Source organism: Dichomitus squalens, assembly GCF_000275845.1.
Source record: "Dichomitus squalens LYAD-421 SS1 unplaced genomic scaffold DICSQscaffold_39, whole genome shotgun sequence".
NCBI classification, from domain to species: Eukaryota; Fungi; Basidiomycota; class Agaricomycetes; order Polyporales; family Polyporaceae; genus Dichomitus; species Dichomitus squalens.
The window spans coordinates 22,569-42,153 of NW_006766921.1; the positions used below are offsets into that span (position 1 = coordinate 22,569).

At 57.3% G+C, this 19,585-nt stretch overlaps 8 protein-coding genes across 8 annotated transcripts; 4 read left to right on the forward strand and 4 right to left on the reverse strand.

The window, feature by feature from the left end:
* Positions 1-23: 23 nt before the first annotated feature.
* DICSQDRAFT_67014 (uncharacterized protein) lies at positions 24-1,136 on the forward strand (the record flags this gene model as incomplete). The annotated part of the gene is made up of 4 exons (XM_007368709.1): positions 24-165; positions 229-367; positions 425-683; positions 744-1,136. The coding sequence occupies 4 exons, from the start codon at positions 24-26 to the stop codon at positions 1,134-1,136; spliced, it is 933 nt and encodes a 310-aa protein (XP_007368771.1).
* Positions 1,137-1,782: 646 nt separating this feature from the next.
* On the forward strand, positions 1,783-3,055 carry DICSQDRAFT_110096 (uncharacterized protein). Its single transcript, XM_007368710.1, has 7 exons — positions 1,783-1,936; positions 1,992-2,056; positions 2,114-2,376; positions 2,427-2,499; positions 2,553-2,702; positions 2,758-2,814; positions 2,866-3,055. The coding sequence occupies exons 1-7, from the start codon at positions 1,832-1,834 to the stop codon at positions 2,930-2,932; spliced, it is 780 nt and encodes a 259-aa protein (XP_007368772.1). The 5' UTR covers positions 1,783-1,831; the 3' UTR covers positions 2,933-3,055.
* A 43-nt stretch (positions 3,056-3,098) lies between these two features.
* On the reverse strand, positions 3,099-5,197 carry DICSQDRAFT_128849 (uncharacterized protein; the record flags this gene model as incomplete). The annotated part of the gene is made up of 7 exons (XM_007368711.1): positions 3,099-3,175; positions 3,228-3,307; positions 3,367-3,398; positions 3,463-3,777; positions 3,842-3,860; positions 3,919-5,003; positions 5,078-5,197. The coding sequence occupies 7 exons, from the start codon at positions 5,195-5,197 to the stop codon at positions 3,099-3,101; spliced, it is 1,728 nt and encodes a 575-aa protein (XP_007368773.1).
* A 1,773-nt stretch (positions 5,198-6,970) lies between these two features.
* Positions 6,971-9,095, reverse strand: DICSQDRAFT_162887 (ammonium transporter; the record flags this gene model as incomplete). The annotated part of the gene is made up of 8 exons (XM_007368712.1): positions 6,971-7,434; positions 7,485-7,768; positions 7,821-7,853; positions 7,906-8,319; positions 8,380-8,796; positions 8,863-8,933; positions 8,987-9,002; positions 9,053-9,095. 8 exons carry the CDS (start codon positions 9,093-9,095, stop codon positions 7,165-7,167), a joined length of 1,548 nt encoding a protein of 515 aa, XP_007368774.1. The 3' UTR covers positions 6,971-7,164.
* A 1,775-nt stretch (positions 9,096-10,870) lies between these two features.
* Positions 10,871-12,619, reverse strand: DICSQDRAFT_182516 (uncharacterized protein). The gene is made up of 4 exons (XM_007368713.1): positions 12,518-12,619; positions 12,408-12,464; positions 12,289-12,348; positions 10,871-12,230 (listed from the first exon to the last, which is right to left on the reverse strand). The coding sequence occupies exons 1-4, from the start codon at positions 12,602-12,604 to the stop codon at positions 11,334-11,336; spliced, it is 1,101 nt and encodes a 366-aa protein (XP_007368775.1). The 5' UTR covers positions 12,605-12,619; the 3' UTR covers positions 10,871-11,333.
* A 1,389-nt stretch (positions 12,620-14,008) lies between these two features.
* DICSQDRAFT_67070 (uncharacterized protein) lies at positions 14,009-14,506 on the reverse strand (the record flags this gene model as incomplete). Its single annotated transcript, XM_007368714.1, has 2 exons — positions 14,009-14,199; positions 14,251-14,506. The coding sequence occupies 2 exons, from the start codon at positions 14,504-14,506 to the stop codon at positions 14,009-14,011; spliced, it is 447 nt and encodes a 148-aa protein (XP_007368776.1).
* Positions 14,507-14,766: 260 nt separating this feature from the next.
* Positions 14,767-17,426, forward strand: DICSQDRAFT_90600 (uncharacterized protein). The gene is made up of 4 exons (XM_007368715.1): positions 14,767-15,111; positions 15,170-15,326; positions 15,387-16,335; positions 16,391-17,426. Exons 1-4 carry the CDS (start codon positions 14,831-14,833, stop codon positions 17,209-17,211), a joined length of 2,208 nt encoding a protein of 735 aa, XP_007368777.1. The 5' UTR covers positions 14,767-14,830; the 3' UTR covers positions 17,212-17,426.
* A 745-nt stretch (positions 17,427-18,171) lies between these two features.
* Positions 18,172-19,259, forward strand: DICSQDRAFT_90602 (uncharacterized protein; the record flags this gene model as incomplete). The annotated part of the gene is made up of 2 exons (XM_007368716.1): positions 18,172-18,351; positions 18,404-19,259. A coding segment is annotated over exon 2 (552 nt), but the record flags the coding sequence as incomplete, so codon positions are not given.
* Between the last annotated feature and the right edge of the window lie 326 nt (positions 19,260-19,585).

Sequence of the window (19,585 nt, forward strand, 5' to 3'; positions counted from 1 at the left end):
CTCTTACCTTACTCTCCAACGCTATGGGTCTCGACGCTCGTGGTATCATAGCCATCATCGAGATAATCATTTACATCCCCATCCTCTGCCTGGGCATATTCCTCTCCTTCCGACATGGATTTGCCAGAAACGCTGGATGGATTTTCTTGGTGATCTTGGCACTTAGTGAGTCGACGCTTCCTCCTCTGCTCATGAGGTATTTTAGCTGATGTCTTTGCCATCCAACAGTCCGCCTCATCGGCGGTGTTTCCCACATCTTGTCAGAGAACAACCCTGGCAACTCGACCGAGAGGACGATGTATGTCATCTTGGAGGCCGCTGGTCTGGCCCCTCTGCTCAGCGCCACGCTTGGCTTTCTCCGGACAGTGTGAGGCATCATACATTCTGGAGTAGTTTCTCCCACATACTCATTATGCACACCCAGGTCCCAATACTCTCTTGACAACACGCTCGTAATGACTCGCGGCCTCGCGGTCTTGACTTTGGTCAGCACGATCGGACTGGTCCTCACCATCTACGGTGGCACCAAAATGGCCAGTGCGTCTAGCGAAGACAGCTTGAACAGCGGGTCCGATCTCCGGCACGCGGGCATCATCCTCTTCATCGTCGTCTGGGTCGGCTGTGCACTCGTAACATTCTACGTCTGGCGGCAAAAGGACCTAATTCTCAGATATCGCCGGAGGGTATGTTCAATCCCGTAGTCGATCCCTCGCATTCATACTAACGGTCTTGCGCTGGTCCAGCTCCTGAACGCCATCACGTTCACACTTCCGTTCCTCGCCGTCCGCGTCGCCTACGGCGTCCTATCCTCGTTCGCCCCCTTCCCAGTCTCCTTCCAGAACGGACAAGAGGTCGCGAACAACGGCGACTCGGGGCTTGCCAAGTTCAGCTCGACGTCGTCCTCATGGGGCGCATACCTCGTCATGTCTGTCCTTATGGAGTATATCGCGGTCTCCATCTACGCAATCGTCGGCGTCATCACACCTCTTTCGAAGGATCAGCCTGCTTACGACGGCGGAAACGTGCCATTAACGAGTCAGTCGAACTATGGCAACGTCGAGGCGTACGGCGTAGGTGGTTCCCGCACACCTGTGTACGCTCCGTCGTATGAGCCGAGATATGGCTCCGGCAAGTAGATTACAGGCTTTCGGACATGTCTTACACCTATGGACATAGCTCGTCCTCCTCGCTCCTCTCTGTGTCATCAATAGTCCTTCGCCGTCTCGACATCATGTTCTATCTCATGTCTTGACTTTTCCCGTAGAACTACCACGCTATGCATGTACTCTACTATACACTAATGTCTGACTTCGAAAATTTCTACATCATATGCAGGACATGGCATTGTCAATAACCGTTGTGTGGGTGCTTGAGGTCGTACCGTCTACTTTGGTTCTGTGAATAAGGCAGGCACAGCGCATCGATTCGTCGAGGAACAGCAAGGCTGAACTATATTTGAAGTATGTGCGAGCTACATAGTCAAGCACTTCCCACACCACGCACAACGAGTCGCGACGTGGACTGAGAAGCGCTCCGGCTTAATTGAACTCCGGCAAAGGCCTAATCTTCCCTCTTGGTCCACGGGTACCCCATGTCACTTGTAGCGAAGACAGAGACGTGGAGTAGCCAGGCGAAGCAAAGCACCAAGCCGTGGTGAGGGTCGAGACGAGAAAACAATCCCTAGACGCCGGCCGGTATACCGCTGGCCGGCAGATGCCGAGTACTCAGCCGGTACTTATAGACAGCCTGAGGGAAAGACATGTCGTCATCGATGCTTTCACGATTGAGACAACTCGCCCACCACCTCTATCCCACCCTCCGCACCTCCAGGATGTCGACCGTGCACAACACCAACGTCGCCTGCTGCACCATCGCCCCTGTCAAGTCTGACTACGTTCCGAAGGGCAAGTACAAGCCCTATGCCGGCTTCAGCAAGGTCAGTACTGGGCTCGATTGGCGTGATTTCGGAGGATCTGAAGTGCGCGACGCAGGTCTACGTGACTGGCCCGGAGACCCCAGGGAAGGTCGCCATCGTCTGCGTCTACGATATCTTTGGGTGAGCGTCGCACTCCGGAGCAGACGTGCAGTTCCATGCTGATGCCGGACGTCTTAGCTTCAAACCGCAGACCCAGCAAGGCGCTGATATCCTCGCTGAGAAGCTGAAGGCTCAGGTCCTCATGCCCGATTTCTTCGAGCCGGGCGAACCGTGGCCCGTTGATCAGTTCCCACCGAAGACGCCGGAGGAGCAGAAGAAGCTACAGGAGTTCTTCGGAGGCATTGCCAAGCCTACCGACGGTGTCGCAAGACTCATCAACGTCGCAAAGACCCTCAAGTCTGAGGGAGTTGAATTTGTTGGTGCCTACGGGTTCTGCTGGGGTACCTTCATTTCCCATATTGAAGTCTCCATGACGCTAATGACACGATAGGTGGAAAGGTAACAATCCTTGCTGGCTCTCAGGATGCCACTCCTTTGGATGCTGTCTCGGCTGTTCATCCTGCGTAAGTGACTAGCTACTCGACGGTCAACTTCCAACCTGAACCATTTACTGCAGGATGCTCTCTCACGATGATGTCACCAAGCTCAGCATCCCATTGGGGCTTTACCCCAGCAACGACGAGCCGGTGGACGAGATCAAGCAGATTCTGGAGATTGTCTCGAAGAAACCCATCTCGGAGAAGAGCGACTACAAGCACTATGATTCGTACGTGTCCTGTTTCTATTTGCTTCCAGACGGTTAGTTGACACGGCTGTGTTAGCTTCCATGGCTTCGCGGCGGCGCGTGCGGACCTCAATGACGCCGAGAATAAGAAGCAGTACGTGGCCACATATTTCTCGATGGTACCGATTGTCTGATATATGTGCAGCTACGAGGACCTATACGGCCGTCTCTGCGGGTACTTCAGCAAGGTCAGCGGTATCCCCTGCGAGTGAAAGGCCTCGTGTAGAAGAAGTGACGATGTTGTACAATATCCGAAGCACTTGTCCATTTGTTGTAAAACGTCAATGATCCTGCAACTGTTGTAATGCAAAAAATTAGCGCCGAATCACGAGGGCAGATTAAGACGCAAAGAGAGGACGCGCATTTCAATTTCGCGATCTAGTATAGTGCATTCAAAACACCGGGAGGAAGGTTATCGTTCACCTTGACCATCCAGAACGGACCCGCAGGATCGTCTGAAAGGTTAGTAAGCATGAACGATCGTCGACGTTAGTCGTCAAATAGTACCTCTGTCATGGTGGGCACCGGTCCAGATTCCGGCGATGCCTGCCGCGCTGCGAACATGGCCGAGTTGGACGCCTTCCGCACTGAAGTCAGGACATCAGACGTCGCCCGATTGATACTTATACGAGAACTTCAGAAATACCTCCACTGCATCCTTCCATCATACGTCGTGACCTGTGCGCATCGTTAGATATCGCGACCCGTTATACTCTATACTATAAACCATGACCTCACGCACAAATTGCCATCTCACAGCACCGTCGGAGAGCACGCTGACCTTCCCGCGGACCGTCGCCGCCGCGCCATGAGAGACGCCCTTGAAATAGAGCGTTGGGAATACGGGATCTTCACAGTCCCCAATCGACCTCTTCCCTGGAAGCTTGGCTTCAGGGGACGACGCAAGCACGGAAGGGTCGATGGGAATCCGGGAGGGCTCACGGAAGTAGTCTTCACGGGAGATGAGGGAGAGGTGGAGCTCAACAGGACGGAGGGCCTCGTCGAAAGGATCGTCGAAGAATGAAGGGTCATGTGGGCCGGGCGGGAGCAGACTGTACTACATTGCCCAAGAGGATCAGCGTGCACAAGGACGGTAACGGTGGGAGCAGAAAGAGACTCACGTTGTACATGTAGAGGTCCCTGCGGGGTGCGTGGGTTCAATTCTGCCGGAAGAGGCTGGCAATTACCAGGTACCTACCGATAGTCCATGAAGCAGACGAAGCGTCGCCACCTGCCGGTCACGCCGGCCCAGTCGTCCTTGGGGAGCTTGTGTGCGTCGATCATCGTGTTCGCACGTAGCGCGTCCAGGTGGAAGGGAGCCTTCTTGTAATACCCCAGGCTTGCCAGCGGCACCTCACGCAGCTTCAGGCTCACGACGTTCATAATATGCTCAATGTGCTCCCAGTCGACCAGCAGGGTCCGCTCGTCCTCCCCGAGGCGGAACGGCCCCCAGAGCGTCTGCTGCTGGTACTTGCGCATGTCGTACACGAACGCACGGCTCGCGCTCCGGAGCCGTCCCATGCGCGCGCGGCTCTCGACGTCGAAACTGTTTTCGTGGGAGAGCGCGACGTATGCGCGCAGGCGGCTGCGCATCTGGTGCACCTCGCGGAAGTGCGCGGGGATCCAGCAGACGTCCGAGGCGTCGTATGCATCGTTCACCTTCGCAGATCCGAGTCCAACGGTTTGGGTAGACTTGTCGGCCGTGGAATTAGGCCGCTTATCCGTAGATTCCTTCTGATCAGACGACTCGGAAGGCGTAGAAGCCGATTCGAGCTCTTCCAGGGACGGGATGTCCACGATCGCGCCTGTGTATGCGGGAACGAGGTCGAGCACTCGGGTCTTGCGGAGGATGCGGTCGACCCAATGGAGATTTTCCGAACGAACACCGACGGTGGCATTATCCTTATCGGCCGGCTTGCTCTCGGGCTGTTTCTCCTCGACTTGGTCTCCAGTGGGTATCGCAGGGGTAGCGGTCTCTATTGCCCCAAGGAATCCCTCGTACGCTTTCTGTAGGAGGCGAGCGTTACGAGTGCCCGATGCTGCCACGAGTTCTGCCTGCGTCCTCCGTTGAAGTTCTTGCTGCCATGGAGGGCTCGAAACGCCTTTGATGTCTGGCATTGGAAACTCCTCCTCAGGTTCTGAGGTATCAGACTGCCTTCTAGGTATGGGGATCGCGTTCCGGAGGTCGTCAAATGGACGTCCGAGATAGAGCTCGCGCCACAGGAACTGATCATTGGGCTCGTAGACAAGTTTGCGCGCAAAGCGGCAGGTTTGTGCAAATCGCTGCGGTATAAGTCAGCGTCATTCCGTGCACCATCATCCAAAGCAATTGGTGAACAGCGGGATGTTATTCGTACCGAGACATCTCGAGGATTACTGAACGTCAGCACACGCTCCAGGACTTCGGGGGGAAGTGACTGAAGCATAGAGGTCGGATTGTGATTGACCACATCTGAAGCTGCATCCGAAGTAGTCATGGCGGTTTCATTCCAAGTTACAGAGGCCTTCAAGGACCGTGACGTACTGACCAAGCATCGGAAGCTTTGGCTCAAGCGGCCCGTCGGCGCGCCTGTCCGAACTCCATATGGGCTTCCAAGAAAGGCAAGCCTCCCTTCGTATCTTTCTGCTAGCGAGCATGACGATGATTCAACTCCAACTGTCCGACAGATAAACATCCACTCAACACAAGACGCTAGCATACACGTCAGGAAATGAACAAGAAAACCTATTAGAAATACAACATAACACGCCCCAGATACACGCGCATTGATGAAGGTTTCGCCAGAGAAGGTTTCGCTAGAAGACGTCCGGAAGTAGTCGCTAGAATCGAGGGAGCCAGGGTATCGAGTGTCAAAGCCACGAAAGTCCAAGTCAGACAAGCCCCAAGGCGCGCGCCAGTAGCGGCAGGAGAACAGGTGTGTAAACCATGCAGAAAATCAGAAAATAGCGGTTCGCGCGGTTTTGCGGAAGCCACCTTCTCGCATCTTGGTCGTCGAAAGCGTGGAGGGAAGGATAGACTCGAGCATCGTAGGCGTTCCAAGTATTGTGAGCACTTCGGCAGGCACGGAAAGTACTTGTCCCAGCCAGCCGAGGAGGAGCAAGTCCGGGCGCCACAGAACGGGGAAGAGCTCGAGAACTCGTAGCGTCTTCATGAACATGAGGTGTAATTTCTGTAGGTCGTATCGCTTGTAGTCGGGTCGAGGTCGAGGGACCAGCATCGAAGGACCCGCCGGATGTTGAATCGTCAGCAGATGTGTCGCTATCATCGACCAGGGAAGAGTCGAGCCGAGCTGACTGAAGGCTGGCCCGAGATGAGCCTCGACGACTGCGTAACGTCACGCCAGAAGGAACTGGAGAAGGCGTGTACGATGGTGTCTGGTCGCATAAGGTGCTGCTGGAGCTATTTTCACTATCGCTGGTCACGGACTGAAACTGAGGGGTGGCCGGCGGGGTATCACGGTAGACCGTCAGAATAGGTCGCGGTCGGACAACATGTCGTGCTTCCAAGCCATTATCCTGGGACTACGAGTGCCATACGTCAGCCCAAATCGCCTCTGAGATGTAATACAAGCGCACATAATCTGTATGTACCTCATAGTGTCGCACTGTTGCGAGCGGCACCCGACCACCATTAGCATTGTACACCCACCGTACGTGATTACTGGGTCTCGTACGACGACCGGGCCCTATCATTTTGCTCCTGACTGGAGTCCCCTTGGACAGTGATGCGGAGGCAGGGTGGAAAGACGATGCGCGACGACGCTTTGCGTCCTGCATCTCGTTGATGCGTGAGGAACGATCCGCAAGGACCTGTTGCTTGCCGAGCGGTACTACTGGGAGAACTTGCTTGCGACGTTTGACTTTCTTGATGGGCGTGAGCCGTTGTGATGCAATAGTAGGACTTGGGGCCCGGGAAGACGGCGGGTCGGCTCGATAACTTGGCAACGGGACCGCGCTGGCGCGCATTTGCCCTCGTGTACGCATGGGAGACATGAAGGCTGGAGTAGGATGACTCAATCGTGTTGAGATGTTGGTGGTATAAGAACAAAAGGTGGTGAAGAGTTAGAGGTTGGATTGTGCGGGATGACGGGCGTTTCACATGGCCGTCACTTCGGCATCTCGGAGATCCCTCCAGTTTGCATCTGCCGCTGGGTCGACGTCTTTGCCATTTCACATAAGGGACCAACAACGTCCGCCCTACGGTATAACGCACACCACACTAGCACTCACTGTGACGCCATGGCAATCAAGCCGATAAAAACTTGAGTAAACTCTAAAGTGATACAACGAGGGTACTCCCAGCTGGATATGGGACGAACGGACATCCGGTCACCAACTCGTAGGCATCGCCCATACACAACAACACAAACTTAGCACGTCACCTGGCACGATTGCATGGCTGCATTACGATTAGAAAAGTCCATACACGCTACTTTTCGCCCGGTCAGGGCGAGGCACTCGTCGATGACAAGTGGTCTGTTTCCGGCTTCTCCGAGATGAACGGGAGCGCACCATTAGCAGGCTTGGACTCCCCGTTCGCGATGGGCCGAGTCGTCGGTGCTCGGGATATTTGACTGTCGGGAACAGCATGACGGTCGCCGGCAGCAGGAGGGGTCGTTTCAGACCCGCTGTCTGATCCTTTACCATTGTAAAGGGGCGTCCAGTCCGTATAGTCGCGGCGAACTTCGATATAGTCGGACGCGAACTCGCCAATCTGTGCCAGAGTGAGGCTGGTTGCTGAGCCGCACAGCGACCAAGACGTACCTCGGCATCGTCCATACCCAAAGACTCTTCGTGAGGAGTCGCGCGGAGTCGCAAGCACGGGACGGAATCCAACGCCGTTGCGATGACGGCGGTCACTACGAAGGAGTATGCCACACAGGCGGCGATGTAGCCGATTTGGATGTAGAGCTGTTTCCAGTTGCGATTTAGCCATCCGCCGGTGGTTGAGGTGTTCACGCCATCGAGAGCGATTATCTCGCTGTCGGCGAAGATCCCGTTGAAGAGAAGCCCGAGGATGCCGCCAATAGCATGCTCGGCAAGCAGATCTAGACGCATTATCAGCGAGTTTGATCACCTGCCCTATAGCATGATACCCACCTAGCGCATCATCGATACGGAGGAAGAACTTCACTATGGGACAGCATTAACCTCGTGTAGGCGAGAGACTGTTCGGCGAACGTACGTTTCGTACTGTAATTGGCGACGGCCCCAACGATGATTCCCATGATCACAGCGGCCCACTGCGGGATATACCCCGATGCAGGAGTAGCAGCAACCAATCCAGCGATGGTACCGGAACAGAAGCCGACCATGGACCACTTCCGCTCGATGCGAAAATCGAGCAGACACCAGACGATCCCGGACAAGGCGGCCGCGATCATCGAGTTCCATATCGCCATGATCGCACGCAGGTTCGCGCCAAACGCGGAGCCGCCGTTGAAACCTAGCCACCCGAACCACAGGATGAAGGTACCAAGGCCAACCAGAGAGACGTTGTGGGGCCGGAAGTTGCGAAGCTCGCGTTCGCTCCGACGGCCGAGCACCCAAGAATAGGCTAAGCCAGAGACTCCACTTCCGATCTCGACTGGGCCTCCACCTGCGCCAGCCACCTTCAATGACGTTGTCCCACTTGAGCAGGAGAAGCACGGAAACTCACCGGCGTAGTCAAGGACGCCCCACTTGAAACCCCATCCGTTGACGTTCCATGCCCAGCAAGCAATTGGGCAGTAGACCAGGGTCATCCAGATGAATGCGAAGACCATCGCGGGGAATACACGTCCGCGATCCGCGAGCGCACCCATCAGAATCGCGACTGTGACGCAGGCGAACTCCATCTGGTAGAAGCTGTACAGCAGCTCCGGTATCAAGGGAGATCCTGGACTAGAATCACCGAGAACCTTGCGGAGCGCGAAGCTTCGTAAGTCTCCGATATAGCCATTGCCCGCCGTCGGAGAGAAGGCGAGCGAGTACCCCCAGAACCACCATTGGAAAATGACCACGGCGTTGCTTGCGGCAACTGCCCACACTAATGAAAGTGCGCTCTTTCTCCTAGACAGACCCGAGTACAGAAACGCTAAAGGAGGGGGCCGAGCGTTCAGCACGCGCGTGTATTGACCCGAGCGGCAGTTAGTGCGCTTACCGACTCCGGGGACCATGAAGAACACGAGAATGCCACACACGACGATGAAGGCGATGTCTCCGCCGTCATACCTGGACCATAGTTTATGGAGGTTTGATGCCGGTTCAGCTATGAGGACACTCACTGGCTGTTTACATCCCCTGCATGTACGTCAGTGCGAATTTACATGAGGATTGTGTTCGAGACTAACGGAGTGCGATTCCGGATCGTGCTAGGTGAGGAGAGCGAGACATGGTCGAAGGGGGTATCGTTAACAACCGCTATAGCCACGGTGATAGGTCGAGTTGTACGGCGTCAAAGGCAGGGACAGTGGTGCGGGGGTGCTGGAGCCAAGCCAGCAGTGATCTGGGAACGGCCACCCGACCGTTTCCGTAGGTATGACCTGACCTAGTCATCTATTCACCCCTCGCCGTTGAGCGCTGTGGGCCCTGGAAGGACCCGGGCACATTTGAGGATGAAAAAACCTGGGTCCGCCGCATATTCCCCGATGTCCGATCGATGACAGCACGATCCATACCAAGCTACTAGAACGGCGCTGTCCGTCCAGCCATTTTGTTGCTATGGGTCAATCTTGCCTACTTCACGGTCTGTCCCAAACTCGATTCTGGAGCAATGGAGCGCGCCTCGCAGATAGAATGGCGAAGAAGCTCTCTGTGGCGACCTTGGTCACTGGTCGCGTGAGCGGCCTCAAACAGACAAAGTCTGCGAGAAGTGTCGTACATTTGCGCTGTCTGTGGGAAGAAACCGCTGTCGTGAGGCCTGGAAGAGGAGTGTGCTGCCAACCAATGCTGGCCACTTGATTTCGGCCTTCCGTGATCGCGATCGCTAACCGCGCGGCGAAACCCCAGCTGCCACAGATAAGGCCGAATTAGACGCCCATACCGCCCCTGGACAGAGATAAGGACGCCGTCACTATAGCCGCGCATGTGCAACACTCACCGTCCAAGGATGTCAAACACCGCAGACTACCAAGCACCATGCAGAAACAAGCCTCCGAATGCAACACGCCAACGTTGGCAGAGTGTTGCCTAATGTGCCCTCATCGGGGCCCCCGACTGGTCATGGTGTACAAGGGGTGCCGTCCGAAAACCACAAACGTCAAGCTGCTCCAACGGCATAGGCCATTGCAGCACGTGATGAGGTTAACGCGACGCGACTGTTTGCTTTCTTGCTGGGAGCGCAGATGAGAGGCGCTGGAGATTCACTGCTCCGTAGCAGAAAACCACGCAGACATTGCGAGCAGCATAATCAACGAGAAGAGGGGGGTAGAGTAGAGAAAGTGCGACAAGGAGGAAGACACGCCGATAACGGGTAGAAGGCCTATATACTGTCACTGCTGCTATCGTGAGCTGTCTTCTGCCCAGCGCATCTCGACCTATCAAGGCGCCCTCTCATCACCACGGACAGCCATGCCAACCTGCCCGATAACAACCCGGCCTGTCATGGGTGTACGAATCGCACGCGTTCTGTGTTGCATTTGGCCTGTCCTATCAAGTATCACCCACGCGACACAGTGGCCGCTGGTTCCCCACTTATAAGTACCAGGCATATATAGCGAGCCCTCTTGCCAGGTGCAATGCAGTACGTAGCAGTATAGATGCTTGCGGTCGTTGCGCTCCGCTCAATTTAATTGCTCGAGTATAACTTCAGGGTGCCGACAGCCCATCATTAGTATACTCAACTGCTTACTTTGGCTCAGACCCTTGAAGAGGAACATCTCCCTCACTGCACTATGACCCTGGGAGCGCCACCTTCTGTCCGGGACGAGTTAGAGCGCTTACCGGTTACCGTCAATGCCACCACGAGCGCTCTACTTGGAAAGTCAATCATCTCATGCACACTTGGTTATAGACCTCTGCAGATACTCCACGGGGTGACGGTGCACAACCGTTCACCACTGCACCTGGGCAATAGGACCCATACCACGCAAGGCTCACGCGTTGAAGTCAAGTCGATCGCCTCTCGAAGAACTCCCGCTCATATCACACGAGAAGGTTCACGAGAACAAGCATGCATATGCACGAACGACGATACCACAAGCGGACGCAGCGGTCGACGCGATCGCCATGTACGCAGTACACCTGACGCGCGACAGCACACCCACCGCCGGTACAGACAACTAGTTTCCATCATAGTGCATAACGCAAGCATAGGGGGGGCGTCCGCGATGTCAAATCGCTGCGAGGGTGGACGGGTGGAGGGGGGAGGTATCCGGGAGGCATGCGCGGGCCCCTCGTTGATCACTCGAGGGGCCCAACGTTGCCTGTGGAGGACGGGGTGCGATGGACGGGGAATGGTGGTGATCGGGATGAGATGGCGATGAGGAGGCGCAGGGACGGGAACGGAATGAAGAGGCGGGCCACGCAACGAGCGCGTCTCCTCGGAGAGCACAAGTCCGCAAGAAGTCCGCAGCACGCCGAGTAGCGGAAGTAGCGCGCGAGGCAGGACAGACCCGCTGCCTGCGCCTGTGGCTACCTCGGCCAATACGTCGGCGTCGGCAGCCTGCTGCCGCACGACCGCACGGACCGCAAGCTCGCGCTCGACTTCGTCGACCGCAGGCTCCCCGCGCCGTCCCCGGCTCCTGCGCCGACGCGCCGCGGGGTCGAGTCCCACAGCGGGAACGGGCCTGAGATCGCGGGCCGCGCTGCCTGCGCCGCCATCGGCGTTCCGGGCCGGCTCGCGCGCACCAGCCTCGCGTGCGTCTTCTTCGGCGCAGCCTTGGAAGGCGAAGAGGAGGGAGATGCTGCGGGCTCGGAGGAGGACCCGAAGAGCCACTTGAACGAGAAGAAGCCGGAGAGGCCCCTGGCCTTCTTCGGCGGGGGCGGGGACATGCACGAGCTCGGCTCGTGCTCGTCGTCGTCGTCGTAATAGCAGTCGTCATGCTCGTCATCGTCGTAGTGGATCGTGGGTGCGTCGAGGAACTTGACCGAGGGCGCCTTCCGCCGCCGCGTCTTCACGGACGCGCCCGAGGAGAGGATGGACTTCGCGGGGGCGGGCCGCGTGCGCGACGACGCGATGGACGACACGGAGCCCGCGCGCTTGCGGGACGCGCGCGAGGGCGCGAAGAGACGCTCGGAGGTGTGGGCGAGGACGGGGGAGCTGCCGCTGGTGCTGGTGCTGGTGTCGGTCGAGGACTTGGACGCGGTGGGGCGTAGGCCGATGATCCCTGCCCAGAACGACGTGGGCGAGATGACGGTGTCTGCGCGCACGCTTTCGGCGGGACGATCGGCGGACATCCACCTATCGGGGCTGCTGATCGCCGCGGAGACAAAGGGTATCTCTGGATATTCGTCGTATTCCGGTATGGACTCCATCGATATCTGGGATGAGGAGGCATCGCTATCCGTGGTCGAGGGCGTGGGTGGGGTCTTCAAGGGTCGCCGTTGAGGGTCCGTCTCCACTAGTAGGATGGAAAGCTGCACTTACCAAGGTGTAGGAGATGGGGATAGCATCGCATTGTGTGACGTCTTTCATTCGGCTGCGGCGCTGTTATGAACGTGTCAGTCTAACTTTGTTGTTGATGGTACAAAGCATGATTCACGCACCGAAGATGATGCCGATCCTTCCCCAAGTGTCATCGAGGAGCTACTGGCACAAGAGTACTAGGGAAGGGTTCAAGGACACTGATTGAGGACAGAGGAGGGATGTTACTCACGTTTCGATCCCTCCCTGATTGCTGCCAATCCGCCCATACTCGCCCATCACATTGAGGCACCACGTAGTAGCTGTTTGGATTCTGCATTGCTCGAGACGAACGCTGCGAGCAGGGAAGGAATGAGTTATGCAGAAGGGACAAGAGGGAGAGGAAGAGAAAAGTTGAGAACTCACTCAAGCGAGGGCAGGGGGGAAAAATGGACAGAGGCAAGCAGTGACCCCGCTGTTTCGGACAACAGGCCGGTCTTTACTATGCACGCGTCTGGCTGGCGTCAGGATGAAGCACAGATAGAAGGGCCGTCCGAGTCAGCGGCTTCGTGGGGAGGCATCGTGGCGAAGGCGTGTATCATATGAAGCGAGCACGAGGCACGTGGCCTCGTACCGAGATTACCTCTTAGGGGGATTGGCAGGGATCTTGAGAATGCTCTCATCTTGGGCGGAATGGACGGCGTATGGACTTCAGGCCCCGTTCGCAGGAAGGTGTGTTCCTGTCTCGGAGGGATTGGCTGTGAGGAATGGACTGGATATCGTGAGATGGAGAGGCAAGGAGAGGCGCCCGGAGCGCCGTCTTGAGAAGCCGGTGATATCCAGTCCATTTCCATTGGACACGGGCAACACACTTTACAGCACATAACGGACTGATTGTGAAACTGCGGGAATAGTGTCAGCGCGAGGCAGCCGAAGCGAGAGACACGATTGCTACGCACACTGCTATCACAGCAAGGCTTTCAGGGTGTTCTTGACTTCTCCAACTTACCTAATGTAGGATGAAGTTTCCTGTGGGGTTGGGCGCATCCGGCGCGATCAGGAGATGCGAAGCGGGGAACAAGAGCAGGAGACGTCACCACCGCGTGCGAGCGGCAAACCGCGAACCCGCCGACGCTCTTCACCAATCGGGGCATTCTTGCCCCAGCACCTCGAGCACACTAGTAGGGTGTTTATGCTGCTCTATTTGACCGTTGTAATTGCTCTGGTCCTCGAGGCTGCGTGTTCGAGCCCACAGCGGCAATTACTTCACGTGGTAACGGTCGGAAGGGCTGTCTCTTCGCAAGAATAGGTAGGTGGTCAACACCTTCTCATCCCATACACATTCCATTGACATTGATCGGATCGGAAAGAGGGAGGCATGAGGGAAGATAGGGGTTGAATGGGGAATATGCAAGCCACAGGCAACGCATACAGAGCTTCGAATGGCACAGATGGCGAAGGGAAGCGTCACGTGTGGCCGAAATGGTGACCTTCCCTGTGCAAGTGTCTCCGTGATCGGATAGCCTGGCAGGATACGGCCACAGGCTGCCGGACATGATCGGGATGCTCGCGACAAGTGACTGTTAGCTGGCTTGATTACTATTGGAACGACGCGCATGAGCGCCAGGTCAGAAGTGATACGTACATGTCCAGGAGAGATGACGTACCAACGCTATAAAGTGGGAGATGAAGTAAATCTACACGTACTGAGACCGTCCCGCGGGGCGTACGCCCAAACGAAGCATCATATCCTGAACGGCTCTTCGACATGCAGCCCGCTCCAGATACCCCTCGGTGCCTCCGTCCTGCTCTCGACCGTGAGCCTTTTGAGAGGCTTGATCTTCGCACCAGAAGAGTCGAGCAAAAGCTGGACTTTCTTCTCAATCCCGGTGACCTCAAAGTCCTTGAGACCAACGACCTTGTCCCGGTTGTTGACTGGGAAAGTTGTCAGACCAAAACGCAGGGAATGAGACACGACAGACGTACTGTAGAAACCGCGAATGACAGGTTCGCGACAGCTCCTCCGCCTGACCACGAACTCTACATGGGGGTTTGCGCGTGCGACGTGCTCGAGGTGATTGTGGATGTATGTGCGGAGGTTGGCCGAGGAAGTCCAGTTGTCACAGAACTCGAAGACCAATTTTCGGATTTGAGGGATGAAGGCGCCGTGACCATTAGCGGGGAGGGAGTGCTGGTGCCCTCGGAGGAAGGGCTTGATGGCAGGCGCTAGTTTGGAAGCCATGGCCAACAGAGAGGCCTCAGGATGAGGACGATGTGGTGGCGGCGAAGAGCTACAGGCGGCGACCGAATGAGGTGAGGGTGCTGGATGCGGAGTTTGAAGACGACAGGTATCTGAGATTGGAAGGAGAGGGATAAGCGAGGGCCATCTCCGACGACAGCGCTTGTCTCCCACCCAAGCAGCGACGAGGCGTAAGCAGGGGAGATTCGCCTGCACGAGACGCGTCTTTGCTCGACGCGTTTGGTCTGTGGCAGCAGCTCTCGTCCAGCCACCTGCGCGTCTTCCTCGCCAACGCGGCGTCAATCCTGCCCACCCTTTCTCCTCGCCATGGCTCGGGCCACCCGCTCGACCACCACCCACGAAAACGACAAACCCGACACAAGCCCCCCCGCCTCTCGTAAAGGCGCGTCCAAGAAGCGCAAACGCACCTCCAATCCAGACAACGACGACTCTCTTCCCACCAAGCACGCTCGCACCGACTCCACAGAGGACACCTCTCCAGACGTACTCAACCGCGGCCAGGAGAGGAAACAGGGCGAGCTGCCCAGCAGCGGAGATGTCCCCATCCAGAGCTCGGATGCAGCCAACATCCTCGACGTGCTCGAATCGTGCGTAGCCCACTCCGTCGAGTTCATTTCTCCTCTAACTGCCCCCCCTTCGTCACAGAGTCGACACACAGGGCCTCCTCGACCGTGTTTTCCCATTATCCACCGACCCCGGCGAGCCAACTTCAGGCCCGTCCTCTTCCTCCTCGACTACAACCATGCTCTCCCTGCGTTCGCTCCTCAAGAACTCCGCCTTATATCCGCTGAAAACACTCCGGGTGCGACCTGATTCGTTGCTCTATTCCTGACATAAAGCTTATCAGCCGTTTGCACTCAAGGCCGCTGTCAAGCAACTCCATCCTATTTCCTCCCATCCCCGTTTCCGGCCCTCCGAGACCGCAGCTCAACAACTCCGCTTTTGCAATCTCGCTACATCTCTACTCGACCAGGCGTCACAGAACAATGCCCCCGTCCCTCTCGACGTGGAAACGATCATCACCGACGTCGAAGTCCAAAGCGAAGCCCCCTCCCCCGCTTCTACCCATGCTCCCTCTGCCGGAGTGCGGCCACGCAAGTACGCACTCGTCCAACGCTTGCCTACCGGCGACTGGTGGACCTCTGCAAGCTCGGATGCCCCGACCGCCGATGGCGCCAGCAAAGACCTCAAGTCGCTCCACACCGCCAAAGCCGAGCTGGTCTCGATATTCCCGTCGACGTCCGGGACCCAGCTCGCTCACAAGGGCACGCTCGGCGACTACGTCGTCAAACGAGCCCCGGGGGTTCCTCCCCTCAAGCCGCCACAGGCGCGTCGAGTGAGCTGCGGCAAGTTCCTCGACTATGGTCCGTACGCGAGCTTCGCGCCCAGCTTTGACCAGGAGGGTGTGGAAGTCGGGCGTGTGGCCATGGGTGAGGTCATATTCTACCAGCAGATGAAGGGGCGGTTGCGGTCGTTGGTGAAGGGCAAGCGGCGAGCTTTCCTCGGTCTGGGGGAGCCGAGGGCGGGTGATGTCGTGGAGGACGGGTCCACCAGTAACAGTCCGCCCACTGCCGGACCGTCGACCAAGGACGATGATCTCCCCAAGGATCTGGAATCTCTCCTCTCGCCTGAGGAAGTTCGGAATATCAAGTCTGCTCTACGCTCGCTAGAAATGGAACAGGCGGTCGACGAGCTGCTGCAGCGGAACGCGAAGGCGCTCGAAAGGCTGGAAGAGCTCCAGCTGGAGAGGCTACGCTCACAGGGTGACGGGTCAAGCGTCGTGGAGGTTGGGTCGGAAGAGTGGGATATCGGTACGTAACCATCTTGGTATCGATTTGCGCACAACGACTAATGGCACCGTTGTAGCCCAAGGTATCACGGATTCCTTGGCTATCCTGGCGTCTCTCAGACCACGGCCCTCCAACGGCGATCCTGAACATGCGCCACTCATCCCTCCTGCATCCGTTCTGCACAAACTGCAACGCACGCTACCCCTAGCGGCGACCGAAGGGTGGTACGGGACTCTCCCTGAGGGTCGTACTACTGCCTACCGCGATGACACCACGGTGCACGTGCGTGCCAGCTCAGTCGCGCCCTCCAAGACCACCCCGGCCCCAGCCACACCCGCGCCCAAGGCAACGACCGCGGCGGCGCCCCCGTACACGCCCTACCCCTACACAGGAACGTACCAGTCGCAGTACCGGGGCTACGGGACGTACCCGCCCCCCACGCAGAGCAGCAGCTACTACCCGAGCCTCGCCTACAACGCGCTCGCGTCGCAGACCGCCGCAGGCACGCACTACCCGAACGCGCAGTACGCCGCGACCGCGCAGACGCAGTACTACGGCTCGTGGTACACCAGCTCGGGGCGCTCGACGCCCCAGCCCGCCCCGGCTGCGACGAGCTACGCGAGCTACTACGCCGGGGCGGCCGCCCAGCAGCCCCAGGCGCAGCGCGCGGTGGCGAACACCGTCGTGTCGTCTACGAAGCAGCCTGTCCCGGCGTACCAGCCTCCACCGTGGACTGGGGCGACGCCGGCGCCGGCGACAGGGTACGCTCCTCCGCTGCCGCCGCACATGCGGGCGGCTGTTGGCGCGGCCTCCGCCCCGGGGACGCCGTCCCCGACGACGCCTACCGCTGCTCCTCAGTACGGCGCGTATTATGGAGGGTACGCTGCGCCGAGGTGAGGTGGTGTCGGGGCGTCCGAGAACGGTACATTATTAGTGTAATAGTAGACGCTACGTACGGCTTTTAATCCGCTGTTGAGTTCCTGTCGAAATCCCCGTATGCGTTTCTTTTGATTCGTTCTTTCCCTCTCGCGTCATTTACATTTCGTATATGTTCGTCGGTATATCGCATTGTAACAGTCGAGTTCTCGCGATACGATACATCAAACTACAACGCCGCTGTCACCGTGCGCTCGGTGCAACACAACAGCTATGACGAGGATGCTGCACAGGTATCTGAAGTCAACCCAAAATTGAAACCAGAAGGTTGTTGTCTCATGCCGTCTAGGCTCTGCATTCCCACTGGTGCAGGGAAGAGGAGCTGACTTCCCAACAGGAGGGGGGCCCCATGTGTACGGCGGCCGCCTCGCTCTGACACGGCAAACCACCCCCTCGACGGCCTCGGGCCCGCGCAAAGGCGGGCCCTTCCTGGAGGGGGAAAGCATCCGATCGCGACCTCGACCGTCGGAGAGAGCAGTAGAGAGCGACGAGGAGGGATGAGGAGGACGTGTCTGGGGCGAGGGCGGTCGAACGGCGGGCGGTTTATATGGATGGGAAGTTTTGGGCGGCATTCGCCGGGCTGGGCCGGGCATGTGTTGTTGGCGGGAGAAAGACAGCATTCGCTGGTAGTAGTGAGTGGAACATATGTTGTAGCAACTGCCAACCGTTGTCCAGCGTCCAACTGACTGTGCGGCATCCACTGGTCTGTAATCAATGAGTCACCAAGTTTATAGCTAGTGAGGTACTGATCGTTGCGGGCCATGACTGTTTAGCAGCTCTCGAAGAACATCCCGAGATGCGCCTCCTAGATACAGAAACAGGACAGTTTGTCGATAAGGACCCGCACGACGGGAAAACGGTATACGCCATCCTGTCACACACGTGGAACCGCGATGGAGAGCAAACCCATGAGCAGGTGAAGGAGATTCAGGAGCAGTACTCCCGGAACATCCGGCGTCCCCACTGGCAGGACGTGTTAACACCTAGTGACAAGCGAGCCCCTCTGGTAACCTCTCCCCCGCTTACAGCGGCTGCGCGTCGATCTCCTGATCTCGGGAAATCGTGCCTACCATTTGGCCAGACATTGAAGCGGATTTCACGGTTCGTGATCCCCACCCTTTACCCTTGTGGCTTTTTGCTCAGTGACAAACAGTCGCTTCCGCCCTATATCATTATCGAGTCCGTCCGCAGAGCCTGTTGCAAGCCGGAACGGCTCCCGCGAGAACCATATTCCTGCCCTCCCGCTTCGACCGTCGTTTGATCTAGACCAGTCTCTGGCGTCTTCAGACGACCACTCCCAGTGGCCCATCGATTCCATTTGGTATGAGCTCGAGCTTTCACCGAAGATCCGAGAGGCGTGTAGGGTGGCCCGCCGTGCTGGTTACCGGTACATCTGGATAGACTCCTGCTGCATCGATAAATCGAGTAGCTCGGAACTCTCCGAGGCGATCAACTCGATGTATGCCTGGTATGCTCGAGCGGACGTCTGTTACGCATTCCTTTGGGACGTGCCAACCAAAGCAGACCATAGGAAAATTGGCTCCCGCTTCCGAAGCAGCTCGTGGTTTACTCGCGGATGGACGCTGCAGGAGCTCCTTGCGTCTCGCGAGGTCATCTTTCTCTCCGAAGATTGGAAGGTCATCGGGACGAAGCACACATTGTGCGACGTTGTCGAGGAGATCACAAATATCCCGTATGATGCTCTATTGCAGCTGGTGTCGCTCGACCAGTTCAGCGTCGCCCAGCGGCTCTCGTGGGCTGCCTCCAGAAAGACGACGAGGGTGGAAGATCAAGCATATTCACTGCTGGGGATTTTTGACATCAACCTGCCCACTCTCTATGGGGAAGGTGACCGGGCCTTCCGGCGACTGCAGGAGGAGATCATGCGGCGGATTCCGGACCAGAGCCTCTTTGCGTGGAAACACGTGTATGAGGGCCCCGAGCTCACGGCTGACACACAAGGTCTCACCTTTTCCTGCGACACTCCACGGTTTTGGATCGACAAACACCCTCCTAGGCTATTTTCACTTCTCTCAGAAACTCCTTCCTCCTTCGTGGAAGGCGAAAAAATCGGAACAGTTGGTCACCACGATCTGATCCAGCGCCTCCAGATGTCCCGTCAGGCCTTTGCCCCAGAATACACATTCACTCCGCTTGGGATCCGCACCCAGTTCCCACTGATACCACTCTCGCTGTATCTTCCTCAGAAAGCGACACGGTACCCCGTCAACATACCAGCATCCCATTGGTTCCTGGCTATTCTCGCGTGCGAGCACAATCACCGCCCTGATCATCTTCTAGGGCGGGTCTGCTGCATTCCTCCCTCTGCGTCTCG

Excerpts from the sequence above, each read along its gene's own strand:
- DICSQDRAFT_110096 (XM_007368710.1), top strand. The coding sequence starts at position 1,832 with ATGTCGACCGTGCACAACACCAACGTCGCCTGCTGCACCATCGCCCCT. Across the intron at positions 1,937-1,991 it reads CCTATGCCGGCTTCAGCAAG|GTCTACGTGACTGGCCCGGA; the intron begins GTCAGTACTGGG and ends TGCGCGACGCAG. Across the intron at positions 2,057-2,113 it reads TGCGTCTACGATATCTTTGG|CTTCAAACCGCAGACCCAGC; the intron begins GTGAGCGTCGCA and ends CGGACGTCTTAG.
- DICSQDRAFT_182516 (XM_007368713.1), bottom strand. The coding sequence starts at position 12,604 with ATGCAGAATCCAAACAGCTACTACGTGGTGCCTCAATGTGATGGGCGA. Across the intron at positions 12,349-12,407 it reads AAGGATCGGCATCATCTTCG|CGCCGCAGCCGAATGAAAGA; the intron begins GTGCGTGAATCA and ends CGTTCATAACAG. Across the intron at positions 12,231-12,288 it reads TCCCCATCTCCTACACCTTG|ACCCCACCCACGCCCTCGAC; the intron begins GTAAGTGCAGCT and ends CGACCCTTGAAG.
- DICSQDRAFT_90600 (XM_007368715.1), top strand. The coding sequence starts at position 14,831 with ATGGCTCGGGCCACCCGCTCGACCACCACCCACGAAAACGACAAACCC. Across the intron at positions 15,112-15,169 it reads ATCCTCGACGTGCTCGAATC|AGTCGACACACAGGGCCTCC; the intron begins GTGCGTAGCCCA and ends CCTTCGTCACAG. Across the intron at positions 15,327-15,386 it reads ATCCGCTGAAAACACTCCGG|GCCGCTGTCAAGCAACTCCA; the intron begins GTGCGACCTGAT and ends TTTGCACTCAAG.